Source organism: Lithobates pipiens, unplaced genomic scaffold (assembly GCF_037356315.1).
Source record: "Lithobates pipiens isolate NorthernLeopardFrog02 unplaced genomic scaffold, aLitPip1_a1.2 Scaffold_1, whole genome shotgun sequence".
NCBI lineage: Eukaryota > Metazoa > Chordata > Amphibia > Anura > Ranidae > Lithobates > Lithobates pipiens.
The window spans coordinates 164,176,972-164,194,756 of NW_027507685.1; the positions used below are offsets into that span (position 1 = coordinate 164,176,972).

The 17,785-nt window shown below is 44.0% G+C and overlaps 1 protein-coding gene across 4 annotated transcripts in view; it reads left to right on the forward strand.

Moving 5' to 3' along the window:
• The window catches only part of ADGRD2 (adhesion G protein-coupled receptor D2), a 930,084-nt gene that overhangs the window by 607,532 nt on the left and 304,767 nt on the right, over window positions 1-17,785 (forward strand). For all 4 annotated transcript variants that reach the window (XM_077478839.1, XM_077478840.1, XM_077478842.1 and 1 more), the window contains exons 19-20: window positions 8,462-8,577; window positions 11,124-11,244. In XM_077478839.1, the coding sequence (XP_077334965.1) occupies window positions 8,462-8,577; window positions 11,124-11,244 (237 nt within the window). The remainder of the gene's footprint in view (window positions 1-8,461; window positions 8,578-11,123; window positions 11,245-17,785) is intronic.

Below are 17,785 nucleotides of genomic sequence, written 5' to 3' on the forward strand. Positions count from 1 at the left end.
CAAAACATCCGCCCCAAGACCATCCAGCAGCCACTTTGCGTCATAGCCACGACAAAAATCCCATCATGTTTAGTGGGCAGTACAGGTGTGTGTGTGTGTGTGTGTGTGTGTGTGTGTGTGTGTGTGTGTCCAGCCTACCTGTGTCCCGAGCCTTTGTCCCGAGCCTCCGTCCCGTGTCGTGCCTTGCCTTGCCTTCGTCTCGTCTCGTCCCGTCCCGTCCCGTGCCGTGCCTTGCCTTGCCTCCGTCCCGTGCCCTCTTCGTCGGCGGCCATTGTAAAATTCAAAAGCCGCGCCTCCTCCTTCGCCTGTGATAGGCGGAACACTGAATTTCCCAGCAGCCTGTGTTCCGCCTATCACGGACGTCGTATCATCCTCGTCCGTAGTACGAGGATGAGCGGATGCCCGTGATAGGCGGAACACAGGCTGCTGGGAAATTCAGTGTTCCGCCTATCACAGGCGAAGGCGGAGCCGGAGGCGCGGCTTTTGAATCATAGAATGGCCGCTGTCTGTCTGCTCGACACGCTGATCGAGCGGGCAGACAGCGATGACTCGAGTATAAGCCGAGGGGGGCACTTTCAGCCTCAAAAAAGAGGCTGAAAATCTCGGCTTATACTCGAGTATATACGGTAGTAAAAATGGAATTATTACCAAAGATCTTATATGTATTCCAAGCGTTACCCATTGCTTTATCTAAGAGGATAATGATAGATTTAAGGAAGGCTATAAATAGTTTTATATGGACAAAAAAAACCTCCCGAATAAAAAGAGAAACATTAACTAGAACAAAAGAAAATGGAGGTTTGGCTTTACCTGATTTTTTAAAATATATGCAAGCGGCATCATTGATTAGAATTATAAATTGGCAACATGACAGTAAAAATAAACAATGGGTAATGCTGGAAGAGGATATTGCAGGTATACAGTTAAAATTCCTGCCATGGATAAGACCTGAACTAAGGGAGAAAAAAAAGGAACTACCAATTTTTGTGAGAGCTACTTTAAAAATATGGGATGCGGTGCTCAAAAAAGGAAAGCTATCCTCCAGGACTGGACCCTTGTCCCCATTGATATCTAACCCAGAATTTAAGCCAGCAATGGAAAGTGTTAGCTATTTGAAATGGAATAAGATGGAGAATATAAGACTGATCCAGATCCTGGTGGATGGTAATATGCCTAGTTTAAGCGATCTTGGATTAGAAATAAAAAAACACTGGTTGCAATATCACCAACTAGAAACATTTATTGAAACCAATATAAACTTAATAAATAGATCATTAACTAAATTTGAGCAGATAATATTAAAGGAGCAGAACCATAAAAAAAATCTAAAATATACGAATCACTGTTACCCACAGGAGATATTAGAGACTTAATAGGAATAAAAAAGTGGGAAGAAGAGTTAGGAGAGATAATTGTAGAAGAAGAATGGAAAAAAATATTAGGAATAATACACAAAAACACAACGGCATTAAAACATCAAGAACGAAACTATAAAGTAACAATGAGATGGTATTGGAGTCCAGTGGCACTAAAAATAATTAATAAAGGCAACACAGATAAATGCTGGAGATGTGGGATAGAAAAAGGGACAATGGAGCATATTTGGTATAGTTGTAAGAAAGTAAAAAATTTCTGGTTAAGGATTTTTGAGATATATCAAAAAGTGACTGGAAAAAGACTGACTCCAGATGTGAAGATAGCATTATTTTCTCTTACGTCAGATACAGTACACAATATGAAACAGGGGATAATACAACATATGACAACAGCAGCTAGAACAATAATAGCACGTAAATGGAAAGAAACTATGAGTCCAACAATAGGAGAATGGATATGTGAAATGAACGAAATATGCTTTATGGAAAAACAAATAAGAGTAGAAGGATATATAAATAATCAACTACCAATTGTATGGAAACAATGGGAAGAGTTTAGGTCCTCTAGTGGAATGAGGGAATACTTATAATGTGGGGTGGGGGAGGGGGAGGGGAGAGAGAGGATAGGAGGGGGGAATTGGGATATTAGAGGGAGGGGTGATAGATAGGGAGGGGGGGAAGGAATGGAAAGATGTTAAGAAGAGAGGGTTTTTTTTTTTTTTTTTTTTGGAGTGTATGGGGATATGTTAGTAAATGTATTATATATGGAGAGAGTTTTTTTTTTTTTTTTTATGTATGATGTAGTAAATGTACCAGAATGTATTATGGATAATTTTGAAAAAGAATAATAAAAAGAAAATTTGAAACAAAATTAAAAGTGCTAATTTTAACGGCTAATATGCAAGATACTGTCCTAAAAAGGGTTGGGGGACCTGGCTCCTGCCCCAGGGGACATGGGTCAATGCAAAAAAAAGTTTTAAAAATGGCCGTTTTGGTGGGAGCACTGATTTTAATGACGATTAAAGTGGAAAAAAAAGTGAAATATTCCTTTAAATATGGTGCCTGGGGGGTGTCTGTAGTATGCCTGTGAAGTGCCACGTGTTTCCCGTGTTTAGAACAGTACCTGCACAAAATGACATTTAACGGAAATAACGTCATTTAAAGCTGCTTGCGGTTTTAATGTTATATCTGGTTCCTGCAATATGGTTGAAAATCATTGAGAAAAATGGCATGGGTAGCCCTCCCTGCCCATTACCAGCCCCTTTGGGTCTTGTATGCATATTAAGGGGAACCCCTTACCCATATTAAAAAAAGGAAATGCGTGTGGCCCCCAGGCCCTATATACTCAGAACAGCAGTATACAGGCGGTGCAAACAAGACAGGGACTGTGTAGGTTTGTTGTGTTAAGTTGAATCTGTTTGTAATTTTCAACTGGTACATTTTTAAAGTGTAGCTCCAGTCAAAAAAAAAATTTTTAAGCTTTTTGGAAAACATAGGGAAGGGTTATCACCCCTGTATAATTTGTTTTGTCGTTCATCTTTTTTCATCTCACTTGCTGTTGTCTCCTTCCGTTTGCAAGTAGGAGATGTTTGTAAGTTGGATGTTTGAAAGTAGGGGCCTGCCCTATATGCTCTGCAGAAATGGCGGAACAAGGTGTTGGTTTTGCCACAACATTGTAAGCCCTCAAAGTGACTCTTGGTGGGCGCTGGAGCGCCCTGCTGTGAATGATTATATCAAGAATTGTAATTACATGCCATTGTTGAACAGTGGTAGAAAAATTGACCTTTGGTGGTTGTGGTGCTGGTGCCACAACACTATAAGTCCTCACAGTTACTCTGGGTGGGCACAGGAACGGGCCCTCCTGTGAAATATTATATCAAGAATTGTAATTACATGTCCCTGTTAAACAGGGGCAGAAAAATTGGGCCTTAGGCACTGGTGCTGGTGCCACAACACTGCAACCTCTGCCATATACTCTAGTTTTATTGCAGGAATTAGCCCTGCTGCAAAGCATTGCATCAAAAATTGTACTTAAATGCCCCTGTTAAACAGGGGCAGAAAAATTGGGCTGATGGCATCACCCAGAAACAGAAATGTTCTTCCAACATATCATCGGAGGAGGAAGAGGATAGACAATCAACATAACAGGACAGTCACTCAGCATCAGCATAGGCAGTCTTGAAGGGATGTGATATTTCAAAAAAAATTATTCGGTTACATCAGCTTCAGGTGCTTGGTAGCTGTGGGTGATCCAAGATGGATTCATCTTGATGAAGGTCAGTCGATCAACTGATTCGGCACCTGTGATCGGTAACAAAGCCACCAGCAGCACTGAAGGTGCGTTCCGAAAGAACGCTGGATGCAGGACAGGCCAGTAGCTCAATTGCATACTGTGCAAGCTCTGGCCAGTGATCCATCCTCAAGACCCAGTAAGCCAGAGGATTTTCGGTGGGAAAGGTGTCCAAGTCTGACCTTGCCCCTAGGTATTCCTGCACCATGTAAATCAGATGCTGGCGATGGTTGCTGGAACCGATCATACCTTGGGGCTGCGGACTAAAAAATTGTCTGAAAGCATCAGTCAGACGGCCACCTTCTCCACCGCTCCTTCTGACCGATGCCTCAGCAACACGTTGTCCAGGACCAGGAGTTTGTAACCTCCCAGTCTCTGGGAACGCGTTGCACAGACCTTTCTGCAAGGCCTCCCGGAGATGTCTCATCCTCTGCTCCCTCTGCGATGGCAAGATAAGGTCGGCAACCTTACCCTTGTACCGTGGATCAAGGAGAGTGGCCAGCCAGTAATGGTCCCTTTCCTTGATCCAAAGAATACGAGGATTCTTCCGCAGGCTTTGCAGGATCAGGGAGGCCATGCAGCGTAGGTTAGCTGAAGCATTCGGTCCGGAGTCCTCTGGGTCACTAAGGACAACATGATCCGCGGCTACCTCCTCCCAGCCACGTACAAGTCCACGTGTTTCTTGGGACTGTAAATCATCCCTACAAGACTGCTGCTGCTGCTGCTGATGCTGAGTGCCAGCCTCCACCTCCATGCTGACACAATCATCCTCCTCCTCCTCATTCTCTTCCTGTGTGATGGGTGGCACAGCAGGAACAATGTCTGGATAAAGGGGGCCTTGAGAGGCAAGGAAGTCCTCCTCTTCCTGCCTCTGTTCTGCCTCAAGTGCCCTGTCCATTATTCCACGCAGCGTATGCTCCAAGAGGAGGACAAGAGGTACAGTGTCACTGATGCATGCACTGTCACTGCTCACCATCCTTGTGGCCTCCTCAAACGGTGACAGGACGGTGCATGCATCCCTGATCATGCCCCACTGGCGTGGTGAGAAAAAACCGAGCTCCCCTGACCCTGTCCTGGTGCCGTAGTCGCACAGGTACTCATTGATGGCCCTCTGCTGCGTGTGCAGCCGCTGCAGCATGGCCAACGTTGAGTTCCACCTGGTGGGCATGTCACATATAAGGCGGTTCTTGGACAGGTTCAACTCCTTTTGGAGCTCAGCCAGCCGAGCACAGGCATTAAATGATCGGCGGAAATGCACACAGACTTTCCTGGCCTGCTTCAGGACATCCTGTAAGCCGGGGTACCTGCCCAAGAACCGCTGCACCACCAGGTTAAGGACGTGAGCTACACAGGGCACATGGGTCAGTTGTCCCTGTCGGAGGGCGGAGAGGAGGTTGGTGCCATTGTCGCAAACCACCATTCCTGGCTTAAGCTGGCGTGGCGTCAACCACCTCTCGGCCTGCCCCTGCAGAGCTGACAAAACATCCGCCCCAGTGTGGCTCCTGTCCCCCAAACAAACCAGCGCAAGCACAGCATGGCATCGTTTTGCCTGCGTACTTGCGTAGCCCCTGGAACGCCTACGGAGCACCGCTGGTTCTGAGGACAGAGCACTGGAAGAGGCCATGGAGGAAGAAGAAGAGGAGGGGGTGGAGGAGAGAGGTGTGTCACAACCAATAGTAGCATTTTGGAGGCGTGGTGGCGGAACAACCTCCAACACTACTGCACCTTGTCCTGCATCCTTCCCAGCTTCCAGAAGAGTGACCCAATGGGCCGTGAAAGACAGGTAACGTCCCTGTCCATGCCTGCTGGACCATGAGTCAGCGGTAATATGCACCTTACCACTGACCCCCCTGTCCAGCGAGGCAAGGACATTGCCTTCCACATGCCGGTAGAGAGCCGGAATCGCCTTCCGTGAGAAAAAGTGGCGTTTGGGGACCTGCCACTGAGGAACCGCACATTGTACAAACTCACGGAAGGGGGCCGAGTCTACCAACTGAAAAGGCAGCAGTTGAAGTGCTAGCAATTTAGCCAAGCTAGCATTCAACCGCTGGGCATGTGGATGGCTGGGAGTGAACTTCTTTCGCCGGTCCAGCAGCTGGGGCAGGGACATTTGCCTGCTATAATCGGACGTAGGTGTACTGCTAGCAGAGTGCCCGGCAGCACTTGGCTGTGACACACCTAATTCTACACCTTCATTCCTCTCAGAGCAGGTTTCAGAGAGGACTGAAGGTCTAGTGGGGTTGGAGATGCCAGCTGATGAGGAGCAAGGAGAGGGCGGCTTTGTTCTTTGGTGTGGGTCTTTGAGGTACGCTTGCCAACGAGCTGCATGGCAGGTCAACATATGTCTGGTCAAGCATGTGGTGCCCAAGCGGCTGATGTTTTGGCCACGCGAGATACGCTTGAGACATATGTTGCAAATAGCAGCGGTGCGATCTGATGCACTCGTCTCAAAAAAGGCCCACACCAAAGAACTTTTAGAATAACGTGCAGAGGCAGCGCCCTGCACAGGCGGAGCTCTGCGGTGTGATTCAGTCGGTGTGCTGCCCCTAAGCTGGCCCCCGGAGGGCATCCTGCCTCGTTGGACATGTGCCTCCTCCTCCTCCTCCTCCTCTCTCCTACCAGGCACCCACGTGGAGTCAGTGCCTTCATCATCCCCTCCCTCTTCATCGCTGTAGCAAACCTGGCAGTATGCTGCAGCTTGTGGAACATGACTGCCAGATTGCTGTCCTTCTTGAGCATCCCCTCTCTCTGCATTCACGCTACTGCCTTCCTCTAGCTGAGTGTCATGATCAGAGGCTACAAAACACTGGGCATCCTCCTGGAGCATGTACCCAACACTGTGCTCAAAGAGTTCAGGAGACTCCTCAGGAGGACGTGGTGGGTCTAGGGAAGGAGTCACTGATGATGACATTGAGAGGAGGGAAGACGATGCGTTGGCAGCTGCTTTGCTAATACCCTGAGACTGGGTGAGAGAGGATGAGGAGGATGAAGAGGGCTTGGTCATCCACTCTACCAAGTCGTTGGCATGTTGCGGCTCATGTCCAGCTGCCGAAAAGAAGGACAAGCGTGTCCCATGGCCACGTGCTGATGACAATGCACCGCGTCCACGACCAGCACTGTTGTCTCTAGACACAGAGCCTGCTTGCCCTCTTTTATCGGCTCGCGCCTGTCTGCCTCTCCTTGCTGGCCTTCCAGACATGGTAATGGCCTGAAGGGAGTTGGGTAAAAAAGCAGTTGGGTAGTGTATATTGTGCTAGAGGCACACAACACCCACTAACTCCTGCAGATGCCTTTATTATAGAACACCAGAGATAAAGGGGTCTATACAGATGTATACTGTGCTGTGCTGGAGGCACACACAACTTCCAATAACTCCTGCAGATGGCAAGTGGGCTCAAATAGAGAAGAGCTATGTAGGTGGATATAGCGGTATGTACTGGGTACAGAGCACGCAGACAGCACGCACAAGCTGCTAACACTACTGACTGCAAGCTCTATTATAAAAGATAGATCACTAGCTATATAGGTGAGGTGAATATAGCGGTGTATACTGTGGTCAGGGCACGCAGACAACAACCACTACACAACAGCAAGATCGAAAATCGTCCGAAAACGATCGATGTGTACTGTGTTGAAGGTACACAGAACACCCACTGCTTCAGACGCCAACACACTACACAAGGCCGCCGCGCTGGCGGCCTTATATAGTGTGGGGCGTGCACTACACAGCCTGAGCTATGATTGGCCACAGGCATCCTGCCTGTGGCCAATCATGGCTCTCCTCGCTGCTGGCGCTGCGATTGGCCAAGCATGCGGGGTCACAGTGCATGCTTGGCCAATCATGAGCCAGCAATGCACTGCGCCATCACAGTGCATTGTGGGCCGTGAGCGCCACACGAATTTGGCGCGAACTGACCAAAACGTTCGGACTTCGCCGAACGGGCAAACAGCCGATGTTCGAGTCAAACGTATGTTCGACTCGAACACGAAGCTCATCCCTAATGCTGACACCTTAAGCGTTCCCTTCACTGCAACCAAGCTCAACCTCTGAAAAAAACCCATACCATAATACCCTCTTCACCAAATGATTTGGACCAGTTCAAAATCAAGGTCCATAAAGACATGGATGAACGAGTTTGGCCTGGAGGAATTTGACTGTCCTGCACAGTGTCCTAACCGCAACCCGAGAGAACACCTTTGGGATGAATTAGAGCGGTAATGGCAAGCCATGCCTTCTAGTCCACATAAGTGCCGGACCTCGCAAATGCGCTTCTAGAAAAATGATCACATCGTCCCATAGACACACTCCTAAACCTTGTTGACAGCCTTCCCAGAAGATTTGAAGCTGTTATAGCTGCAAAGGGTGGGCCAACTCAATATTGAACCCTACGGACTAAGACTGGGATGCCATTAAATCTCATGTGTGTTAAGGCAGGCGTCCTAATACTTTTGGTAATATGGTGTATTTAGCATTATTATGAGAGACTTTATGTTAGAATGGGTGGACCTTGTTAGCTGTTGCTTACAAGTGTAGTGATATTGTTGGAAATCCTCCATATTGTATTATAGGGGGAATTTAATTCAATATTAGTCTTGGATTTAAATAAAACATGCTTTTAAAATTAAGCTTACAACACCAGCATATGCAAGCGAGAGAGAGAGAGAGAGAATAGGATGAGAGAGAAGTGTGAATGTTTGGTTATCTAATAGCAACTTTTTTAATCTCTTCCTCCTTTTTGGTTGTAAAGACCTAAAATAAATTGTTTAAACATCCTAATGTTTCTCCCTCATAAAGGTCAACACTTTTGTTCTGTTTCGTGTGGTTATGGTGACCGTCTCTAGTGCTAGAAGACGCTCCAAGATGATGACGCCCAACTGTAGTCTAGAGAAACAGATTGGCATCCAAGTCTGGTACGTTTACATATCTCAACAAACCCTGACATAACGTAAAAAGGACTATGAAAATACAACTAATACAGTACATATTTCACTATTGATCACAAACACCAAGGATCTGTTGTATGTTTTACAAAATAATTTATCATAAAATATTTTCCTCATACTTAGAAAATGCTAAAGGATAAAGAAAAAAATCAAACAATGAAAAAACAACAACAAAACAAGCATTTCTAAGTTTTGCTATAGACTCAGAGCTTGTTACAGATAACAACTCACTGCCCATTGCACTTTCAGTGGGGGATAACTCTTGCTGCCTGGCATAAATCTACATAAAATTAAGAATATTCATTCTGAATAGCTTAATTAATTTATTAATTTCAGCAAGGAATAATTTGTCTTTACACTGGAAGTCACCTCTAGGCCCATCCATTGTCATGGTTTATTCTAGTAGATTATATAATGTTCATGGGGGAATTTGCACAGCATAGTCGACAAACTCTAAATTCTCTCCAGAGTTCCCACATGCTGGATTTCAAAGGGTAGCTAAAGGCTTTTTTGAACAGACTGCAAACAGGCAGGCTATTATCATAAAAGAGACATGCAATACAATTCACCTACCTGTCTGCTAGCAGTCTTCTGCAGCATGTAAGCTGAGCTGCACATGCACAGCTCAGCTTGCATTGCTGGCACAGTCTGTGTGCCAGGATGACTGTGCCTGCCAATGGAGATGGCCGAAGAGCTGCACCCAGGGAGAAGAAGCCAGCAATGGCAAGAGACATGGACCACTAGAGAGGAAGTAAGTTTACTGTAGTTCCCCTTTCAGATATTTACAGACTATCTACAGGCTTGCAGTCCCTTACGTTACTGATTTAATGACACATGATCTAGGAAACTCCCACAATTATTACTTGCATTTATAGACAACATTTGGGCTTAAGGGAAATCAATGCTCCTTCTTTTCTCCTTTTTTTTTTTCTATATTCTTATATTGATGCCTATTGACATGGCAATGTTTGCCTACCTCACTTATATGTTCAATGATACATAGCATAAGTGATTACAACCTTGTATCTATATATAACCCATGAAATCAATAAGGAATGATAACTGCAAAAAGAATAACACTCACATTTATTTATATAGAAAAGAAAGCTTAGAATAATCAGAGATTACCAAATATAACGTAGAGGATACAACCTTAAAACAAAGATGTTACCAATGATACAAAGTAATACAAATAGGAATATTGCTATAATGGATCTACACATGCTATCAATGTATTAAGACAAATCATGGGACAGGAAAAGTTACAGAAAAGAGAAATAAAATAATACAGATTATATAGAGAACAATTACGTGACCATCTTTCTTCTAGACCATGAGCCAAAGAGAACTAGCATCCCTAGGCTTTGGTTTTTATGTAGTTAGAATAACTCATTCCTACCAATCAAAACTCAGGATCACCTCATTGGTTCAGAAGTGGCATTGAATCCTGATTGGCTACCCCTGAAGCCTCCTAAATGTTCATTGGTTCAGAGTTGCCTCAAATCCTGATTGGCTACCCCTGAAGCCTCCTCAGGATCAGGTCTTAAACTTCCAGTGCCTCCCACTCTACTACACGTTTATGATTTAATAAGCAACCCCCATCCCAATCAGTTCCAACATTAGCATGTCAATAGCCCCTGGTGAGATGGATCCTCCACGTCTGCAAAGGCTCTTTACAAAACAAAAGGATACCATTAATTCAATTAACATCTGAAGACATTCAATAGTTCCCATGAGACAGGAAAAAATATCTCAACCTGATATCACAAAATATATAAAGTCCTATAAAAACATATACACATACACACACACATACACATACACACACACACATACACACACACACACACATACACATACACATACACATATATATCTATATAGCCAATGGGGTATGGTAATTTAATTAGAGAGTCCTTTAAAGCTCCTTGTTATAAATATATTTCAAAATCTCCACCACACTATGTATAATAATAAGAAGTAGATCTATAATTTTTTAATTAAGATGAAACAAAGAATCAATTGTTTTTGGCAAATAGTTGTTGATTTGGAAAGAAATGTATTTTTCTGATAATAAAATTTAAATAAAAAAAAAAGAAGTTCACCCGCAGAACACACTTACATTTCCTTAAAGTGTCATGAAACCCAGGTCCCTGCATTCACTATATCTGGTCTCCCACCATACACAGAACATGGAAATGCAATTTTTTTTTAGTAAACATAAACTGCTAAATACCTTTTCTCCTCAGCAGTATATAGCAGTCTTGTGACTTCTATCAGTGTCCGGTTAAAGCTTGTAAAAGGAGTTTTCATACTGAACTGATTGTTCTATCAGGATGCAGGACCCCTGACCCTCTGTCTGGACAGTGCTGATATAACAAGCATGCTTTACTGCATATACAGACTGCTTTTACTGTTGTGGGTTTGGTAACACTTTAATGAAAGTAGAAATTGATTCAATGTTTCTCATACCATAAAACTGAAAATTAATTTGTAGATTTTTTTCTTTTCAGGGCCACTGCAAAACCCATCATTGTCCTGCTCCCTGTCTTAGGGTTGACCTGGTTATGTGGCATTTTGGTACATCTCAGTGTAATCTGGGCCTATGTTTTTATCTTCTTGAATTCATTTCAGGTACTGGATATTTTCATATACATGTTTAATCCTCCATATGTTTTATGTGTTTGTTTCATGTGGGGACCCATTAATTAAGCTAAAGCAAACAATTTTCATTCTCCTGATTTTTTTGTAAAAGTACATTTTTTGTCAGAATCCAGTAAAGAAAATAAAAAAGCTTGAAGATTTTGCGCAAAGCAAATTTTTAGGCGTTATGTGCTGTAGTTTTAATCCTTTGTAAGACCTCATGTTGATACCAGTCCTTAACCACTTCCCACCCGGCCAATGCACATATACGGCCGGGTGGGAGCCGTCTACTCCTGATAGGACGTTCAGGAACGTCCTTCAGAAGTAGCGGGATCGCGCGGGCGCGTGCCCGCTCAGCGGCGCAATCCCTATGTGCTCGTGTCACCCGGACACGGCACATCTCAGATCGGCAGGAGGGCTCTGTGATTGGCCCTCCTGATCACATGACGGCCGTGTCCAATCACGGCCGTCATGTGATGTAAACAAACAGCCGGTTGCTAGGCAATTGGCTCTCCTCTCCTCACACGGAAGTCATCGCTGAGGAGAGGAGAGCAGAACGCTGCAGCCGGCTGGTGATCAGTGAGTATGGGCTGCTTTTTACAGCTTTTTACTCACTGATCATCAGTCTAGTGTCAACACACATGACCACACAGTACAAACACAGTCCCCACATATGTCCCCAAAACACACATGTCCCCAAAACATACATGTCCCCAAATAATAAAAACACATGTCCCTAATAATAAAAACATGTCCCCCACATATGTCTCACTAAAAATCACATGTCCCAATGATTATGTGCACACATATGTACGTGATCACCTGCACACATATGTACATGATCATTTGCGTACATATGTCCGTGATCACACAAACCAATTATTATACACTTAACGGATTTTTTTTTACCAAAAACATGTAGCAGAATACATTTTGCCTTAAATTTATGCCAAAATTTGATTTTATTGGATTTCTTTTCAAATAGAAAAAAGAAAATATAGTTTTTTTCCAAATTTCCGCTTTTTTGCGCTTATATCGCAAAAAAAAAAAACGGAGTCGTAAATAAATAACACCAAAATAAAGCTCTATTTGTGCGAACAAAATTATAACAATTTCATTTGGGTACAGTGTAGCATGACCGCGCAATTGTCACTGAAAGCGCTAGAGCGATGAAAGCTGAAAATTGGGCTGGGAAGGAAGGGGGCGAAAGTGCCCTGTATTGTAGTGGTTAAAGCGGAGTTCCACCCAAAAATGGAACTTCCGCTTTAAGCACTCCTCTCCCCCTAACATGCTACATTTGGCATGTAATTTTTTGGGGGGGGAGGGAGTGAGGGCTTCGTTAGGAGGGGGAATTCCTGTCCCACTTCCTCCTTCCGCCCAGGGACCACCAAGACGACTCCTCCTTTCTCCTTAGGAGGCCCCTCCCTCTAGGCGATCTCCTGGGACACGTGACTCCCGCATGCTCCGTGTGTGCCCGGCCCTGAAGCTGAAAGCTGTCACGGCCGGTGCCCAGAGTGGCAATGGAGGCGCTGGTGGAGAGGAGGGGGAGAGGACCGGCGATCCGTTCGGCCACATCGCTGGACTGTGGAACAAGTAACAGGTGTCTGTTTAATAAAAGTCAGCAACTACACTTTTTGTAGCTGCTGACTTTTAACTACTTAACAACCGCCCCATAGCCGAATGACGGCTACAGGTCGGTTTCTTAACTCTGGGATGCCGTCATATGACGTCCTCCCAGAATTCCGCTCTTGCACGCCCCCTGGGGCGCGCACTCGAGAGCATCCATGATCATCGCGGCCGTTTACCACGTGATCAAATGACGGAGCGATCACTTGTAAACAAACCGGCGTCATGCTATGACGCCGGTTCCTCCCTCCCCTCTCTGTACCGATTGGTACAGCGGAGGGGGAAGAGATCGGTGTCAGCAGCACTGTGGGCTGCATATGCAGTGCCCACATCACTGCTCACCGAAATTTAACCCCTCAATTCCCTGCCAATACTCTGCAATACCCAATACCCTGCCAATACTCTGCAATAGCCAATACCCTGCCAATACCAGCCAATACTCTGCAATACCCAGCCAATACTCTGCAATACCCAGCCAATACTCTGCAATACCCAGCCAATACTCTGCAATACCCTGCCAATACTATTAAATTGCCATACCCAGCCATACTCAGTGATACCCTGCAATACCCAGCCATAGACGTCCCACCCGCCACCCTCCGGTGCTTCTACCGACTCGCCAATACGATCAAAGCCAGAATCTTTTTTTTTTTATTTCAGGCTTCCCAGCCTAGAGGTGAGATGTGGGGTCTTATTGACCCCATATCTCACTGTAAAGAGGACCTGTCATGCCATATTCATATTACAAGGGATGTTTACATTCCTTGTAATAGGAATAAAAGTGATCATAAAATTTATTTTTGGGGGAAAAAATGCCAAACTAAAATAAATAAAGTAAAATGAACAATAGAAAAACGAAAAAAATGTAAAGCGCCCCTGTCCCCGTGAGCTCCCATGCAGAAGCGAACACATACGCAAGTCCCGCCCACATATGAAAATGGTGTTCAAACCACACATGTGAGGTATCACTGCGAATGTTAGAGCGAGAGCAATAATTCTAGCCCTAGACCTCCTCTGTTAATCAAAACATGTAACCAGTAAAAAAAAAATGTAAAGTGTCGCCTATGGGGATTTTTAAGTAGCGAAGTTTGGCGCCATTCCACGAGCGTGTGCAATTTTTAATAGTGACATGTTAGGTATCTATTTACTCAGCATAACTTCATCTTTCACATTATGTAAAAATTTGGCTAACTTTACTGTTTTGTTTTTTTGTTTTTTTTTTAAGCACAAAACAGTTTTTTTCCCAAAAAAACGTGTTAGAAAAATTGCTGCGCAAATACAAATTAGAATTGTCCTGGGTGCTCCAGAACGCCTGATGCCGCTTCCTGCATGTTGGGCCTCTGTATGTGGCCACGCTGTGTAAAAGTCTCACACATGTGGTATCGCCGTACTCGGGAGTAATAGCAGAATGTGTTTTGGGGTGTAATTTGTGGTATGCATATGCTGTGTGTGAAATATAAACTGATAATTTTGTGGAAAAAAAAAAAGTAAAAAAAAATCTTGATTTTGCAAAGAATTGTGGGAAAAAAAGGACAAAAATGTCATATGGGTACAGTGTTACATGACTGAGTAATTGTCATTCAAAATGTGAGAGCACCGAAAGCTGAAAATTGGTCTGGTTATTAAGGGTGTTTAAGTACCCAGTGGTCAAGTGGTTAATAAACATAAAAAGCCTGGAACTCCACTTTAACATAGAACTACAGTATCTCACTAAAGTGAGTATACCCTCACATTTTTGTAAATATTTTATTCTATCTTTTCATGTGGCAACACTGAAGAAATTATACTTTGCTACAATGTAAAGTATTGAGTGTACAGCTTGTATAACAGTGTAAATTTTCTGTCCCCTCAATATAACTCAACACACAGCCATTAATGTCTAAACTGCTGGGAACAAAAGTGAGTACACCTCTAAGTGAAAATGTCCAAATTGGGACCAAAGTGGCAATATTTTTTGTGGCCATCATTATTTTCCAGCACTGCCTTAACCCTCTTGGGTATGGAGTTCACCAGAGCTTCACAGGTTGCCACTGGAGTCCTCTTCCACTCCTCCATGATGACATCATGGAGCTGGTGAATGTTAGCGACCAAGTGCTCCTCCACCTTCCATTTGAGGATGCCCCACAGATGCTCAATAGGGTCAATAGGGTTTAGGTCTGGAGACATGTTTGGCCAGTCCATAACATTTACCCTCAGCTTCTTTAGCAAGTGGTCATCTTGGAGGTGTGTTTGGGGTCATTATCATGTTGGAATACTGCCCTGCAGCCCAGTCTCCAAAGAGAGGAGTTCCTGAGTAAAGCACCTTGTTGGCTGCTAGGCCTTGTGAGAGAGGGACTATCCAACTTGAGTGAACATCCAGTTGTGAATGGCTATTCTCTGGATTTAGTCAAAGTAAGCAAGTCCTTCATTATTGACTTTGACATTAGGAGTACCTGAACTTCCTTCCCAACCCTCTGATCCTATTTTGAGAGACTGTTTGTTGTCTACGTTTTGCAAATAAAAATCCCTTTATGTGGATCTGTTGTCAGGGGTTCATCTACCATGGGAACCCCTAGACACAGAATGAGGAGGAGAAGGTAACAGTAAGCCCAATCAAACCAGCAGCTCCTTTTGGGGTCAGTGCTACAGCTAAAATTAAATATTAAAATAAAATTGTGCAGATGACCCCCCAAAAAAAGTAGTAATAATAATACTATATGAAAAGCTGCTAACACAATATGTGATATATCATATCAATTGACTAGGGATCGACTGGTTATTGGTCCAGTGTTATTTTTGAAGAATCGGTATCGGTAACAAACTTACTGATATTACCAATATTACTTCAAGTGGTTGTACCGGGGTGATGCCTGCAGCTGCCATTATTTAGAGCGGACAGTTGTCTTTCTAGCAATAACAACTGATGCGGCTAAGTAGCCGCTCGGCCATTATCACAAGTAGCAGGAGGGGACATCCTCCTCCTCCTGTCGCTTTCTGCCGCTCAGCCCAAGTGATCAGCTGGCATGTCCGCCGGTTGGCCAGAGATCGGAACAAGGCCAATTGCTTTGTTTGGGTCTCTGATCTAGTAACCCATAGACTATGTCATGACATCACTTCCGGATTACTCTCATCCTAATGACGCTCATTTTAAAAAATAGAAAGTATTCAAAAAAACTGATCTTGGCATTGTGAATACTTTTAAGTGCAAAGGAGGGGTTTGGGGTCCTATAGACCCCAGATTCCTCTCTAAAGAGTACCTGGCACTGCCTATTACTGTCACAAGGGATGTTTACATTCCTTGTGACAGCAATAATAGTGATAAAAAAAAAATAAAAAAAGTTAAAAGACAGTGTAAAAATAAAAACTTTACATCTACAGAATATTGGACCCCGATAGCGGCTATTGGCCTTAAAGGCAGCGGAAAAGTCGGTATCATATCAGACCTGAAGAAACAATATTGGTCGACCTCTAAAATTGACAACCATGTCTGTGCAAAAATCCCACACTCCTTCCTGTTTCACACAGTGGCTAAGTGGTTAGCACGTCTGCCTAGCAGCACTAGGGTCGTTCGTTGGAATCCCAACACTACCTGCCTGAAGTTTGCATGTTCTCCCTGTGCCTGTGTGGATTTCCCCCCACACTCCAAAGACGTGCTGGTGAATTGGCCCCTGTCTAAAACGGCCCTAGTTTGTGTATGCATGAATGTGAGTTACGGACCTTAGATTGTAATCTCCTTGAGGACAGGGGCTGATTTGAATGTACTATATATATGTAAAATGCTGTGTAATTTAATGGCACTAAATAAGTTTAGGGCCACTGGAAGATGACTGGTTGCCCTGACCTTGCAAGCCTTCTGACACCCTGGGTTCAGCCATATTTCAAAGTGATAATGCAATTACACAGACACCGGACTGTAGCAAAGTAAACAAGTAATTTACTTAACATTCTTGAAGCAGATACAAACAAGAATAACGTAGGTAGATATCTTTAAGTGTTAAACTCTTACTCTTGGTAAATATGCAAAAGAATATGCAATGAAAAGAAAATCACAAGTCAAACAATAATAACTAGTAGGTCCTGAAAGAACCTATGACCCCAGATATAAAAGGGAAAAGAATGACCTTTTATGTCAGACTGCTCTCTTCAAATCCTGAGGCCCAACAAACTCTGTGGCAAAAAAAAAAACAAGTTACAAGCGATGCAATACTTAATCTCTGAGCGGAGTTCCCCTTAAAATGTGCAGATATTTTAAGTGGGAGAAAAAGGAGAGTGGAGTAGTCCTTGTTATGTAGACGTTCAGTATCTTCAGCCCATTCATTTGAATTGGCTGCCAAGCTTACTAAAACACACATAAAAGTGTGTGTGAACCAATGCAGCACAAAACACTGAAGTGTGTGACTGTAGTAGTGTGCATCTGTAGAGATCCCCTCAATATTCCTTATGATCCCTACAGGCATATCACCTAATAGGTGATATCGCCTCTATCAGCCAAGAGCAATTGTGAATTTCCTGGTACAAGTAGTGGTGCATGGAAACATGTATCGGGGTGCTTCAAGATGTGGCAGCAGGTCCTCCTGTCTCTGTTACCTGGGGAGTGCATCCCCAAGTGCCCCAGAGTCTGTCTTAGGTTGCTTTCACACTTTTGCATTAAAAAAAGCAGAAGAAAAATGTGTGACCATGTCTTCCTATGGAACCCTTCGCATTGATCCATTGCAAGTCCGGTGCATTTTTAAAATCCCGCTTGCTGCATTTTTAGTACATGTTTGGTGCTGTAAAAAAAAACTGCACCAAAAATGCACCTCTCCTTTGAAATGCATTGAAAGCATGGCAAAGACACATAAAATATGCACCTGTGTTGCATTTTTGATGCAGTTTTTGAGTCTCATATCCTGTGAACAATGCAACGCAAACGCGGAAAAATCGTGGA